We start from the raw sequence: 15,579 nt of genomic DNA on the forward strand, positions 1-15,579 counted from the left end.
AGAGGGGATCCCGGAAATTACAGGCCAGTTAGCTTAACTTCTGTCCCTGGAAAACTGGTAGAAAGTATTATTAAAGCTAGATTAACTAAGCACATAGAAGAACAAGCCTTGCTGAAGCAGAGCCAGCATGGCTTCTGCAAGGGAAAGTCCTGTCTCAGTAACCTATTAGAATTCTTTGAGAGTGTCAACAAGCATATAGATAGAGGTGATCCAGTGGACATAGTGTACTTAGACTTTCAAAAAGCGTTTGACAAGGTACCTCACCAAAGGCTTCTGAGGAAGCTTAGCAGTCATGGAATAAGAGGAGAGGTCCTCTTGTGGATAAGGAATTGGTTAAGAAGCAGAAAGCAGAGAGTAGGAATAAACGGACAGTTCTCCCAATGGAGGGCTGTAGAAAGTGGAGTCCCTCAAGGATCGGTATTGGGACCTGTACTTTTCAACTTGTTCATTAATGAACTAGAATTAGGAGTGAGCAGTGAAGTGGCCAAGTTTGCTGATGACACTAAATTGTTCAGGGTTGTTAAAACAAAAAGGGATTGCGAAGAGCTCCAAAAAGACCTCTCCAAACTGAGTGAATGGGCAGAAAAATGGCAAATGCAATTCAATATAAACAAGTGTAAAATTATGCATATTGGAGCAAAAAATCTTAATTTCACATATACGCTCATGGGGTCTGAACTGGCGATGACCGACCAGGAGAGAGACCTTGGGGTTGTAGTGGACAGCACGATGAAAATGTCGACCCAGTGTGCGGCAGCTGTGAAAAAGGCAAATTCCATGCTAGCGATAATTAGGAAAGGTATTGAAAATAAAACAGCCGATATCATAATGCCGTTGTATAAATCTATGGTGCGGCCGCATTTGGAATACTGTGTACAGTTCTGGTCACCTCATCTCAAAAAGGATATTATAGAGTTGGAAAAGGTTCAGAAGAGGGCAACCAGAATGATCAAGGGGATGGAGCGACTCCCTTACGAGGAAAGGTTGCAGCATTTGGGGCTTGTTAGTTTAGAGAAAAGGCGGGTCAGAGGAGACATGATAGAAGTGTATAAAATTATGCATGGCATTGAGAAAGTGGATAGAGAAAAGTTCTTCTCCCTCTCTCATAATACTAGAACTCGTGGACATTCAAAGAAGCTGAATGTTGGAAGATTCAGGACAGACAAAAGGAAGTACTTCTTTACTCAGCGCATAGTTAAACTATGGAATTTGCTCCCACAAGATGCAGTAATGGCCACCAGCTTGGACGGCTTTAAAAGAATAGACAAATTCATGGAGGACAGGGCTATCAATGGCTACTAGCCATGATGGCTGTGCTCTGCCACCCTAGTCAGAGGCAGCATGCTTCTGAAAACCAGTTGCCGGAAGCCTCAGGAGGGGAGAGTGTTCTTGCACTCGGGTCCTGCTTGCGGGCTTCCCCCAGGCACCTGGTTGGCCACTGTGAGAACAGGATGCTGGACTAGATGGGCCACTGGCCTGATCCAGCAGGCTCTTCTTATGTTCTTATGTTCTTATGTTTATCCATAGTTTTAAGTCTCAAACCTTCATCTCGAAGCACCTTGAGAAGTGGCCACTAATCAGTCAACTAACCATGTTTTGTTGTTCAAGGAGGTTTGTTCAGCAATGTTTGTTATTTACCTTTACATTAAATAGCTCTAAAAGCCGAGAGCTTTTCAGCTTCTTTCCAAAATAATTAGCATGTATTACAAACCTCTGATCTAATACATTGCAAGACCTTAGATTTGAGCTGTCTATATTCTTAAAACTCTTTCTGCCAATATTTCTAGACTTGCATTTACAAACAGAGTAGAATAATTTGATCTGCTCTTCAACTTTAAAACCTGGCAAAGTGAAACATGTTGAATGTTTTTGCTTTTCTATCCACATAAATAAGATCTGAATTAATGCAAATATAAAAAAATAGTATGGCCATGACAGTCTTCACACAGCAACGAATATATATTGAAGAGTGCTGCACAGTTTATAACTGGGTTTCCCAAACTTTTGATAGTTGAGGCAGTTTTTCTGTCCTAAAATTGAAGGCTCAGTTTACTTTAGAGTGTGCTGTTTACACACCTCCAGCTGAACACATCCCCTGTGTTTTGTTAATAATTGTTTTGTTAATAATTGTTTTATTAACTGATTTCTTGCATCACACTGGCAGTTCTCTTGCAGCACTTCCAATTTGCTGTTCTGTAACACACAAAATAAAAAAAATGCATATGCTTTCAATATGCAAACATTCCAGTTACCAATGGGGCAGTGAGACTTCTTGGAATCCATATCTCCCACTTTTGGGGAACTCAGAGGCTAGTAGTTATAAATGGGTAACACATCTTGGATCATGGACATTGGGGCCTGGATTTCTTCTCCCATGGGGAGGGGCCTGGAACTGTGCCAAGGATTTTGTGATCGCAATTCCACCCTGAGTCTATTTTTCTACTGAAGGGCTAGGTACAAATTATATCAATACAATAAATAAAACAAAGCCTTTAAGTCATATTCAAGTATAAGCCTTTCTTGTCTCTGGTTTTGGGATGTCTCCAGATTTGGATGAGTGTGCCCTTGGAAATGACCTTGAAGATGGACCACCTCAGTGCCAGCACTTCTGCCACAACTATGTAGGAGGCTACTTCTGCTCTTGCCAGCCTGGCTACCGTCTCCAGAGTGACCGACACTCCTGTCAAGGTAAGAGGGCAAGTCAATGTCCACCCCAGAAAGCAGAGAGCCAGGAGCACAGATAGCGGGTACAGCAGAATGCCTATGGAGAATGAGCCCTGTGGACAATCAGTCCAGGAGGTCACAAGTTCATGTCTAATTTCACAAAGTGATCTTAAGTAAGCCACTGTCATTCAGCCTCAGTCCAACACCTACAATATATGGATAATTTTACTGGTTTTTCCTACAGAGCGTATGTAAAGATTGCTGTGATAATGTATGCGAAGTACTTTGAACATGGCAAGGGGTATGCAAATGCTTAATGTTTCTATTTTAGCCAAGGGCTTCATCCTGAAGATGACACAGTAAGGATTAGCTACCTTCATAATTCCCTTTATTCACAATATAGATGGTTAAAGAGTGATAAAAGGGTAGCTTTTCCTACACTTTCAATCCATGTTTATGACTGAAGTCAGGATTCTAATCCATGTGGACCACCTACAAGAAAAGGATGCTCCACATGTACCTGGCTTTCATTAAACCTTCTTTTATTTCCTTGCCCTACAGTGGATTGCAGCAACGAACTGTTCACAGAGCCCTCTGGGTATCTGTCAAGCCCTGGATATCCTCAGCCCTACCCAGCTGACATGCAGTGTAACTATAGCATACGAGTAGAGACAGGACTACTCATCACTCTCAAGTTCTTGGAGCCTTTTGAAATTGATGATCACCAGCAAGTTCACTGTCCTTATGACCAGCTCAAGGTATTGCAGATCAATGTACCCCCGGCTGGAGCTGTCCTACTCTGTCCTGTAAATTAGGAAAGGGGGATGCTCTAAGTGTTCGAGGTCTGTAGTCTTGTCCTTCAAATGTCTACTTCTCAGTGTGGAATAAAGAAGCTCTGGTATTTTCCTAAGAAATATTTGTGAAATATATGCCAAATGTTGTCCCATATATTCTTTGTCACCTTCTTTCCTGGGCTTCCTTTGTAAGGAGGAGTCACTAGAGATTTACAGTGTTTTTGAAAGATCGGATTTATTCATAAATATTTATTTATTACATTTATACCTCGCCTTTCTTTTCATGACTGAAACCCAAGCCAGCTTACATATGGTTCCCAGGCGATCTCCCATCCAGGCACTGACCAGACCTGACCCTGCTTAGCTTCAGCAGGGTGCTGGCCTTATGTGCCTTCAGACTATACCCTGGGATATAAATGTAGTTACAAATACATTTTACACTTGTACAAATAGCAAATCCACTGCTTCACATCAGATCCACAGAGGTGCCTGGATCCCCAAAGGTGCCTGTCAGCCTACAACTTATTGCTCACCAGTCTCTGTCTGCTTCTCAGTCTCAAACTGGATTCTCATTCTCACTGTCCCCAAAATGTGTCCATTGTTACCTTACACAGAGAGCTTTTTCCATTGGCCCCTCCCCTCAACTGGGGATGGGAGGGTAACCTTCTGAAGCTGATGGCTACTTCCATTCAGAACATTGCATACGAATCTCCGACTATCTTGTAGCCATTAGCTCCATTAAGGAGCTATTAGCCACCCATCCTTAACCATTAACATTCCTTTGTTTGGTCCCAACACCCAACGCTATCTCAAGACAAACCCACCACAATATTATATGAAAGTTCCTGGCTGTGGAGTTGGGTCTGTGATGGCTCATTCACACGTGCAAGTAAATCATAATTAGAAGTTGTAATCATCATGGTGGTGAACATTTATGTGTGAGGCTCATGAGCTTTCATTTCATAACCAGAAAATCAGAGATACAAAACTAGGATGGACCATTGGTTTTAGAGGACAATAGAATAAGAATAGTATCTGATACTAATTTGCTGAGGGGGATGTTTTTGTTTTGTTTTGCGATTAATTACTTGAGTTTAGATATAAAAAGAATATCAAGATCAACAAGAATAATAATCTTTCCATAATAACACGCTCACATCCCAGAATAGTCACCCAATTTAGAGCAAAAGTCCATTTACAGTGTCTGGATTATTCACATTTTTTGTCTTCTTACAGCAACAGTGCAATTGATACTACCCGCACATATTTTTAAGGGTGGGGGGAGGGAGAGAGAGACACAAACGCATGCACCAGATAGAGGAGGTAATCACGCATGCCAGCAGGCAAATGTTTTATTAAAGTATTCTGGAAAAAGATCCCAGGTTATTTCAAATGTTTTTAATATTGGTTTTCTGTAAGCAATCAGTTTTTCATAAACCAAATTCACAATTGCTGGCATCCAAATTTGGATTTCTGGGGGCAATGGGGAAAGTCCTTGGTTTCCAGGCTTGCAGACCTTTGGCAACAAGTACAGCATGCTGAAACAAAGCTTGCTGAGAGCCAGTCAATGGATGTCCACACTTTTGGAATATACCCAATTAATGAACTCAATAATTGAGTAGACTACAAAAGTGTGGACATCCATTGACTGGCTCTCAGCAAGCTTTATTTCAACACACAGGAAAACGCATGATAAAATTTAGTTGCTTAAGCCATTTCAGACCAAATTTCCCCAGAACTCTCCAGGATTATAATATGTAGATGAAAGGAAGCTTTACTTTCATCACATCTCCAACAATTTGAATTATCGGAGTGATAGAGTTGAACAAGAGTCATGGGGGAACTAATGGGTACACAAGCTATATATTTTTGTTGACATCTGTTTGCTGGGCTCTTGAGAGGTAACAAAGAGATTAAGCAGACAGGGCTGTTGGTCTTACTTGAGGATGGGCTGGGGGAGGGGAAGTTATGAAGATGTGAATTCTGGCACCTCACTCCCAAACCCTCTGTTTCTCACTAGATCCAGGTTGGGAGAGAAGAGATTGGTGAGTTCTGTGGCACAGTGTCTCCAGGAAGCATCGAAACCAAAGGCTCTTCAGTGGATATTCTTTTCCACACAGATGATTCTGGATATAGCCGTGGGTGGAAGATCCGGTACAGCACAGAAAGTAATGCATCCCCATCCAGCAGACTAAAATAAATGGTACCCAACCATCTGCCAGCACTTCCTTCATGCTTTTCTTATTCCCAACAGGAATCTCTTGTCCACAGCCTGTGCCAAATGATGAATTCACCATCATCAGAGACTTACAGCCTATATATCGATACCAGGACTACTTCATTGTCACCTGCACGACTGGATATAAGCTGATGGAGGTGAGACTCATTTATCTAGCTTCTTCATGACTTTGTCTTTTAGGCTTTTTTCCTCTGATGACCTTGTGATGGCCTCGTTTTTTTTGTACTTCTTAAATGCTTCCCTTCCCCTTTACATCTCCCAGCCTTTCTCCTAAGAACAGATTAAAACACATGTCAGGACATGAGAAATGTTTTATTCAACAAAAAAAGTCTCTCTCAAAGGCAACCGTGCTTGAGGATGTGATTAAAGGCAGGAAAAAATGTGATGATTGTGTAATTTTTGGCCAGTTACTACACGCCTAATGAAGAAATGGGGAAATCGAAAGCAGAGCATAACAGACAAACAGGGCATAAATTAACCCACATCTCTGTCCTAGAACTTGTTTTGACTGTTGTAACTTAGCTCTGTTAGCATCTAAAGCAGCTTTTCCCAACCTAAGGCCCTCCACATGTTTTGAACTACAACTGGAGATGAGGGGAGTTGTTCTGGAGGGCAACTGGTTGGGGAAGGTTGATTTAAAGTAACAATGGTAAGCACCTATAAGCATGTATAAGGTGACTTTCCAAACATAGCCCCCATCACCCTCCTTCCCAAATATCTAGGGTAGCAAGGTAATCAAGGAAGAGGGTGTGGCTTTTGTGCAGACTTGAGCTCCAGAACCTTTTTTTTTTTTTAAGAAATCTGCAACTTAACTTTTTTTCTGAAAATAAGAAAAATCACCACTCAGAGATCCTTAATCTGAGATAGTACTTTTTAATATCTTTCCTATTTCTTTTATACAATATTTGCTACCTTAAGAGTAATTGTCTCCTTGATCAGTGCAGAGCATATAGTATTTGGGCAACACTGGAAAACTGAAAGACATCCAACTTCAGCTGCTTTGGTATTTGTCGTTGTGGGACCAGGTAACAATGGAAAAAAATGAGTCATCAGATGCAGCTCTCCAAGACTGTGGCTAAATCTGAAACTTTCGTTTCACTTTTTTCTCCTTTAAAATGTATTTTATACAACCCATTGTATAACCCATGTTTTTTATGGGTTAACCTAAAAGTTGTTTCTTTTGATATTACCTCTGTTTTTACAGTCTTTAATGTATTTTAAAAATTACATTAGGTGGGGAGCTATCTTCCATATGTTGGAATTACTTTTATTTTATTTTAAATCTTGTTTTTATATATATCAAAAATAAAGTTTAAAAAGAAATTTGCTAAGAAAGCAGGGATGCCATTTGCAAAATATTAGGGACTGAGTCAGGACACTTGTTTGGGGCCAAATGTGTCATTAGGAAGCCTGTCATTTTTTAAAAAATTAGTAGCAGGTATGGGGGCATTATTTCCCTGCAATCACAGGGCACGGAAAGAGAACAACCTTTTTGCTCCTCCATTGTGGTCCTGATGAAAATTCCCACCACAACTGCTGTTAGCCTCAGAAAAAAGCTCCCATTGGCAGTAACAGGAGCTTTTTCCTGGGGCTAATAGAAGCACAGGGAGGGAGGGAGGTTTTTCCATTAAAAAAACCTGTCAGGTTTCCTAATGCAGCGTTTAGCACCATGTCCAGTTTGGTACCCAGCCAACAGGACTGGGGATGGGAGAACAGATACCTGATACTAAGGTAAGGGGCATAGATATGTATATGGACTTTTCCAATGCTCGGCTGCTTTGTTTTGGAACAGGGTGACAAGAAACTGGCATCCTTCACCTCCGTCTGCCAAGATGATGGTACCTGGCACCGCCCTATGCCTCAGTGTGAAAGTGAGTAGCTAGCCAGTCTCTTTTATTACCTGCCATCGTCCTAAGCAAGAATGACCATTCCATGAAGCAGATTTCAAAACAAATTCAAGGGTGGCAAATTGCCAGTGATTCAATGTGGTTTTTTAAAAAACAAATTGGGTTTTTTTGGGATATTTATTTGCTAGAGGGAATGGGCAGAGTCAGGTGGCATTTGGATTTTCTGCTTCAATGCCAAAACATCGAGGGCTGGCCCTGACCCCAAGATCTACTGTCTGTCATCCACACTAGTTCAACCTGTGACTCCTGCTATTTCAGTACTAGAGCTGGGAACCTTCAGATTTGTGTCCTGCAGGCCAGGGGGCTGTTCCTGAGGATCCCCTGGATTCTGATGTGTCCTGAGGCTCCACCCATCCAAATAGCCCACTGGCTTTACCTGGCAAGGACATAAGAACTATGCTGGGACAACAAGCTGTGTGACCTTCTGCCTTGAGGCCCTGGTCTCAGGGACTTGCACCTCCTGCTTTGCACATAGTTTTCCTCTGAGTGGAAATGGGCTACCCTTTTCAGCCTGAGGGCTTCATTTCCTTCTGGACAACCTTCTGGGGACCACAGGCCAAGGGTAGGCAGGAGGCAACAAATTTCACTTTTACCTTTGTACAGCAGGATAGTTTCTGCACACACTCACATGCACCTCTCTGTCCTTCATCTAGGCAAACAAAAGGCATTATCAGAGTTCAAGGATACATTTCAGCCAGGCTAAAATGTTCACGGAGGGTGCAAAGTAGGGCTGGGGAGGGGTTTGGCCTGAGGAGGGAGTGTGATGTGGGGAGAGTCCCAAGGTCCAGATGGAGAGGCTTGGAGGGCTGCAGTTGGCTTCCAGGCCTGAGGTTGCCTACCTCTGCTCTGGAGTCTGCACAGGGCCAACTACCTGACATTCCCCTTATAGAACAGTCTTGAGGGTGCCTTAGTCAAAAGTTGCATGATTCTTTGCTCTTGACTCTTTACCCTGATGTTGTTGTTAATTAGCCGCCCTTCACCAGAAGGTCCCAGGGCAGGTCACAACACTATAAAATACAATATTAAAAACAGTTTAAAACAAATGACATTCACACTTTTTTAGTGAAAGGCAGCCTCAGAGGCTGTGCTTGAGAGCAAGCTGTGTGGCAGAAGGGGGGCTTACTTAATCCTTTTGCCTCCTGCCATTTGTTTGCTCAAAATCATCTCACTAAACTTGTGGGAGAAAAGGTATGGGGATCCAGTATGTTTTCCCCTGTGGATTGGAAAATCTCTGAAGGGGTATGATTTTGAGTGAAGAACTAGCAAGGGAAAGCACAGTTTTTGAAGGTGTGTGGCAGAGCTGGAGTTCAATTCTGATCGCAGAAGGATTCCTGAAAGAGAGATTCCCTTCCTTCTCACTCTTTAACTTTCTTTTTTGTCTTATAGTTGTGAACTGTGGTGGACCTAAAATCCTGGACAATGGGGCCTTTGATTATGGGACTGAGCCAAGAATTAACAACTACCTGTCAGTTGTAACGTATCGCTGCAATGAACCCTATTACCGCCTGCTCAATAAGGGGGGAGGTGAGTCCTGGCCCAGCACAAACGATGCCCCTTCAATCCCATTCCTATTCCATTCCGGAGACACTGGAATGGAATTTCCCTCCATTCCATGAGGGGTCTCGCAGCAAGTTTCGCAGCAATTCTGCCTTAAAGGCACAAGGAAGGGGAGGAGACTGAGCCGCAGTTAATGCACATGGCAGGCATGGAAGTGATACCAATAACTGCTGCTTCATGCTCTTGTTTTCGGCACCTCCTTGCTGCAATTGGAAACCCAATTGTTGCATGGTGCTTAGAGGCCAGTGCATGCGTGGTAACAGCCAAGGCCTTTGAGAAACCAATGGCCAGATTGCATGTTGGGTATCCTGCTCTCCCCGCCTGTCACTTTCCAGCTGGGTAAGTTGGGAGGGTCCAATCCAATTTGTAATTATTTTCAGATTGATTTTACTAATTAATTAACTTGAAATAGTGAGGAAGTCTAGAAGTAGCACTGATGGGTTCTGTCCTTTCCTACTTATGAAGCCAGCATATATGGTGTTCTTCTGAAAGTCACAGTTTAATAATATGTCTCCTCCCCCAAACATCTAGCATTGTCAGGTGCAAAGAAAATCAGAGAAAGGGAAACCTAGGATAGAGATAGACAACATAACAAAACTGGCAAAGCCAGTAACAAAATGGAGACCAATGGAGGTGGAGATGAGCACAGCCAGCCATCAGTTGCTGACATCATTTTCTATTAATATCTAATCCCTCTTTGAAAATGACTATTTGTTTGTTGTGGGGATTTCCTTATGATGGGGGTTCCATAGTTCAGTTTTCCTCAAGCTAGGTACAGACATTGGTTCTGTAGATATCATCACTCAGCCTCCCCATTTTAGAAATGCTGGTTTAGAGGCTCTAAGTAGAGAATCAGAAGCTCTAAATAGAGAAGTAATTCAGAATTTTGCTGATCCAGAGCCTCTAAGTAGAGAAGACCTTTTATTTTATATTTTCCTTCCTCAAAGCATTTCTTCTTCTGTCATTTCTTCTCTCCCTCTCACACTGAACTTGTACCCTGTTTCCACTCCCAAAGTGCCATTTTTTTCATCCCTCCTTCCTGTGCCTTTTAGATTCACTTCGTACTTCTATATATCTTCCATCCCTTGCCCTCTCCCTGTCTACTTTCAAGTTAATCATTATTACTTTTGGAGCTGCTGCTACTAGCATCTTCTAACCTAAAGGTTACTTACTGTATGACTGGGGGGTGGGCTATATAGCTGCTGAGGCCCACTAGTGGTCCAAAGCCCACAGTTTGGGAAACACTGCTCTAATTGATGGCGGCAGAAGGAAAGCAGTTGCTAGAATTTCAAACATTTCTTTTTAAATACAATGTGGTATAGACATTATCTAAACAAACAAATAAAGATACTCAGTGATGGCCTTCTTTCTTTCTGCTGCTATACATCATCTCCCATTCCTTTTGAAATCTCTGCCACTAGATAACAGGGGCTGTACACAATGAGGTGGTTTCACTTTATTTTCCTGTCTCAGGTGATTTGTGCAAACTGAATGAAGCTCTGATACTGAACTTCTTTCATATCACTCATTTGAGCAATACTTTGGTTTCACTTGAGTATGACGATGTGCTCCCAGAGCTAGCTCAGGCACAACTATCGCAAGGGCCTTTCATGCGAGCATGGATTGTCTGCTTTCTGGTCAGACATCTTTGAAGTTCTGTCAGCTCTGAAATATTTATGCATTTAATTCCAGTAAGCAACATGTGCCCTGAGATGGCTTTCATTCTGCCTGTCCCAAAAAACTAAATCTGCGTAGCGGGGGGAAAAACATAGTACGGCCAAATGTAAACTTTACTACTTTCTGCACAAACCAATGTCTGATATCAACAGAGGGCTCTCCCATGCCACATTATATCTGCGTGTTCACAAAGCTTCTCAGGAGCTTTTAGTTTGCTGTTTGACCTCTGGACAAAAATGCCCTGTGTAGATGTGCCCTTACACAGTTGAAAAAACCCAGGTGTTTAATCAGACAAGGTTTCTGCAGATTATGATGTCATTATTCTTGTTCCCTTCCTCAGTTACATATACCTGCTCGGCTCAGGGGTCTTGGAAGGATCAGGATGACCACGAGGACATCCCGGTGTGCTTGCCAGGTAAGCAGAGCCTATAGGCCATCCTCCGCCTTTTCTCTCCCTGTATTGCCTGCAAAGATACAAGCAGACACTGCAGACTAGAAGAACAAGACAACCCAAGAGGAAGAGAGGTGAGGAAGAAAAGAAGGGTCCAAAAACAGAGAGACAGTAACTTTGTGGTGGAGCATGTGCTTTGGACACAGAAGATCTGATGTTCAAGCAATTCCTGGTTCTCTAGTTAAAAAGAATATTTGCCCTTGGGGTGAGGAATTTTTGTGTCAGACATTCAGTTCCTTAGTGTCTTGAAGGTTAGGTCCCATCAGATGGGAAGTCAAAACTAAGGTCATAACTTAAAGTTGAGGGGCACCACTAAAGATGCTGGAGGAATGGACAAGCCAGACAACTGTTCAGAAGACAGTTATAGGAAGCAAAAGGCACAAGGGAAATGGAAAGCAGACAGATGAACAGGTATTGCAGTTGAGTGTGGTGCCCACACTAAGGGAGTACAGCAGGCCTTGGACCTATAGAGTTGATCGTGAAGGAAATCAGTACTTGACACATTGACAGAAAAAGATAAGAACAGAAGAGGAGCCCTGCTGGATCAGACCAAAGCCCCACCTAGTCCAGCATTCTGTTCTCACAGTGGCCAATCAGATGCCTCTGGGAAGCCCACAAGCAGGACCTAAAAACAAGAGCACTCTCCCCACTCATGATTCCCACTAGTAGTAAGAACTATTAGTGAGAAGCAAACTGCCTCTGATCCTGGAGTTTGTGTATATTCACCATGAAAAATGGCAGTTGATAGCCTTATCTTCAAAGAACTTGTCTGATCTCTTAAAGCCACCCAGCTTATGGTAGTGAATTCCACAGTTAAGTATGCCCTCTGTGAAGGAGTACTTCCTCTGTCTGTCCTGAATCTCTGGGTACTGGGTGAGGTGTGTTAAGAAGAGCAAAAGAGGAGGGGAATTGATTACAGGGGAAGGGTCTGAAATATTCTGTGAAGAAATAAGAAGGTGTTGCATGGGAAGTGGGGACAGTGGCGAGACAGGATGCAGCAGCCTTTCTGACCACATTTTCTCTCTTGCAGTATGTGGAAGGCCAGACAATCCAATTGCAGAGATCCAGCGGATTATTGATGGCAGAGACGCCCCACGGGGCAGCTTCCCATGGCAAGCAAAAACATTTGTCTACGGGCGTGGAGGTGGGGCATTGCTGGGCGACCGCTGGATCCTGACAGCAGCTCACACGTTGTACCCAAAGGGGCAAGAAGAATCTGAGAAGGCAGAGAGCCCCGAGCAGGTGATAGAGAAGGCTCGAGTCTTCTTGGGCCACACAGAGGTGAATGAGATCATCAGGCTGGGCAATCAGCCTGTCCGCAGGCTGTTTGTGCATGCAGACTATAATCCTGATAACGAGGAGAACTTTGATGGGGACATTGCACTTATTGAGCTGCAGGACCCGGTGACCCTTGGCCGTGACATGCTGCCTATTTGTCTCCCAGACCCTGGGAACGACACCTTCTATGTTCAAGGATGGATGGGGTATGCCAGTGGCTTTGGAGTAGAGAAGAACATCCTTGCCAGCAGACTAAGATACGCACCAATCCCGGTAGCCAGACAGTCGCACTGTCAAGAGTGGTTGAAAGGGAAGAAGATCAGTGATAAGGACCCTGTCTTCACCGCCAACATGTTTTGTGCAGGTTCCCCTCATGAAGGAAAAGATACTTGTCAGGGTGACAGTGGGGGGGCTTTTGCTGTGCGTGACCCAGAGAATGGGCGCTGGGTGGTTACAGGCATTGTGTCTTGGGGCATTGGTTGTGGCAAAGGGTACGGCTTTTACACCAAAGTCATCAACTACCTGGACTGGATCAAGGGCATAGTGGGCAAGGACTGGGCCTCAATGCAAGTGTCTTATTAACATATAGGAATGTAAACATAAATTGCGATTTCGTTCATGAAAGCTACTGTTCATTTTTTGAAAGAAATTCCATTGATAACTTCTTTTGTTTTCTAACCCCCCACCCCCAAGAAATTTGACCTTAACTTACGGTCTCAGCAGTTAAAATCCTCTCTATTAATCAATCTAAGGTTTAGTTGACTCAATGGCCTTGTAGGCCCCTTCCAACCCTACTATTCTATGATTCTATGGTATGTACCAATTAAACCAATAATGGCATGTTTGAACCCATGCAAATCCAAAAGATTTCTGTATAACTACTGCAATGGGCAGATAAAAATTATTCTATATCCCTGTGCTGCTATCTATCATCAGGAAGAATGTTAGTTCCTTGTGGTTAATAAGAAACTTGACAACTGAACAAGTCAGTGGATCAAACTATGTCAGGCAAGGATGGCTTTCACCAGGGATGGCCATGGGTAGGATTCTTGGGAGCAACTCCATTCTCCAGAAAGTGGTCCAGGAGCGTGAATCTAACATCCTCTCCCACCCAAGTTCTCAGGCTTATCTTAAATACAGTAATTGCCACCAGCAGTGAAGGTTTTACAATAGTGTTGCCAACTGATGAGGAAAAAAATGGCTGACCTGCTTATTCTACCTGTAGCAGGAAAGTGACCCACAGAAATTAGCAGCTGAAACTTTTCACAGCTTGGAGGAAATAATTCCCCACTAATGTTGGCACATCAAGCTACATAGGCACAGCTACAGTAGCTAGATCAAATGTCATCATGTCAGAGGAGTAACACAGTTTATTGACTTCTTTAGAGATCCTCTTTTGTCTACAATAAATGAACAGGACAACAGCTAGTCATTACGAGCTTGCCTCTTAAAGGTGCTACAGAGTCACACTTCCCTCCTCAGCCTTGCCCTGCTGCACCAGGAACAATGAACAGCTTAGACGACCTTGCTTGTCCTACTCTAAATCTTCAGCTAACCCAGCAAAAGAATTCAGGAAGAGGCTGATGACTGATGGTCAACTGTTCCTTGTCAGGGCAATTTGACTCCCAGGGACCTCTCTTTCCCTAAACCAGTCATGCTGGTACTGTAGTCCAAACAATCTGGAGGGCACCGAGTTGGGGAAAGCTGCCCTAAACCAAACCCTCTTCTTCCTCTAACTTTTGGTTCTGGTAGCTCGCATTTGCTCCTGTTGAGCCTCAGCTAACCCAGAATGGACAGGGAGGGGGGAGGCATGAGTTTCAGGCGCCTCCGCTGCCAGAGGAAGCAGAGTTGGGAATTGTTGAGTCTGAGCAGGACCTTGCGGGAGGGGGTCAGCCTGCACACCAGCCCGTTCCCACAGGTATCACACTCTCCAAAGAACAGAGCGCGCCGCCCTCAGCTGATGCAGAAGACTTGTTGGGGGAGCTCCAGAGGCAGTGCCGGCTCCTTCCTTGCCAAGCAGTTCCCAGGAGGATACCAGTGTGGCACAGCCCCCTGATCTTGAGCCTGTTGCTCAGGAGCAGGTGTCTTCCGATGAGCCGTTGGAAACACGCCCCTTGTCCCCTCGCTCCTGCAGCCGCGAGAAATGGAGAGGGCAAAGACAGGAATTACGAAGGAGTCAGAGATTACGTTCGAAAATGTTCCCTTCTTAAGCTTGCCGCTTACAGTGGGGAGTTGTTGAGTCAACTTCCTTCACACGCTGCAGAGCATGTCTAGAGTGTAGTTAGGGATTCTAGTGAGTTAGCGCAGGGTTTTCTATGAAGCGCAATGCCTTTGATGTATCCATTACTCTAATAAAACGAGATTTACTTGCACCCACGCTTCAGCCTCGTCCTTCCGGCTCTGGACGGGACAGTTCCTTTCAGTGCTCCTGTCTTAAGCTGTGATTACTCAGCCAAGACTTTCCTCTTCTCCCAGGCATTTTTAGCATATGTTTTTTAAATTGCTTTTTTAAAATGTGTTTTTAAATTTGTATATTGTAAACCGCCCAGAGAGCTTCGGCTATGGGGTGGTATATAAATGCAATAAATAAATAAATATAGATACAGAGATTGCTTAAAAATATAATTTCAAGAGTTCTTCTCTCAGAGCAAATTGTCTGTCTGTGCAAAACATGAATTCCAGGAGACTTCAGCTCCCCTGACACCCTTTATTGACTCACTGGGCCATTCAGTAATTACCATTTCCCTAGAAAACTGTGGACTTCACCAACTACAGTATCTGCTTCTGATTACTTTATTATTGGATTATTGGATCGATTTCTTTCCCACCTTTAAGCAGAACCCTGGTCCACAAGGTTGGCCTGCCTCGTGTCCCCTACAAAAAAGCTACATTTTTTTTAAAAAATGGTTTACATAAAAATCCTTTATCCCTGGTGAAAAGAAGTCGGGATGTTCCAAGAGTCCTTGATGTCACCAGGGGGTGTATTTTTTGCAGCTTTCTGTTTAAAAAAGA

The 15,579-nt window shown here is 43.5% G+C and overlaps 1 protein-coding gene across 2 annotated transcripts in view; it reads left to right on the forward strand.

The window, feature by feature from the left end:
- Nucleotides 1-14,939, forward strand: part of C1R (complement C1r) — a 28,252-nt gene extending 13,313 nt beyond the window's left edge. For both annotated transcript variants that reach the window (XM_061636677.1, XM_061636667.1), the window contains 8 exons: nucleotides 2,548-2,688; nucleotides 3,226-3,422; nucleotides 5,479-5,626; nucleotides 5,713-5,834; nucleotides 7,490-7,568; nucleotides 8,991-9,128; nucleotides 11,179-11,253; nucleotides 12,320-14,939. In XM_061636677.1, the coding sequence (XP_061492661.1) occupies nucleotides 2,548-2,688; nucleotides 3,226-3,422; nucleotides 5,479-5,626; nucleotides 5,713-5,834; nucleotides 7,490-7,568; nucleotides 8,991-9,128; nucleotides 11,179-11,253; nucleotides 12,320-13,149 (1,730 nt within the window). In that variant the 3' untranslated portion in view covers nucleotides 13,150-14,939. The remainder of the gene's footprint in view (nucleotides 1-2,547; nucleotides 2,689-3,225; nucleotides 3,423-5,478; nucleotides 5,627-5,712; nucleotides 5,835-7,489; nucleotides 7,569-8,990; nucleotides 9,129-11,178; nucleotides 11,254-12,319) is intronic.
- Nucleotides 14,940-15,579: the final 640 nt, after the last annotated feature.

The sequence above is a fragment of the Rhineura floridana genome, chromosome 1, assembly GCF_030035675.1.
Source record: "Rhineura floridana isolate rRhiFlo1 chromosome 1, rRhiFlo1.hap2, whole genome shotgun sequence".
Taxonomy (NCBI): Eukaryota; Metazoa; Chordata; class Lepidosauria; order Squamata; family Rhineuridae; genus Rhineura; species Rhineura floridana.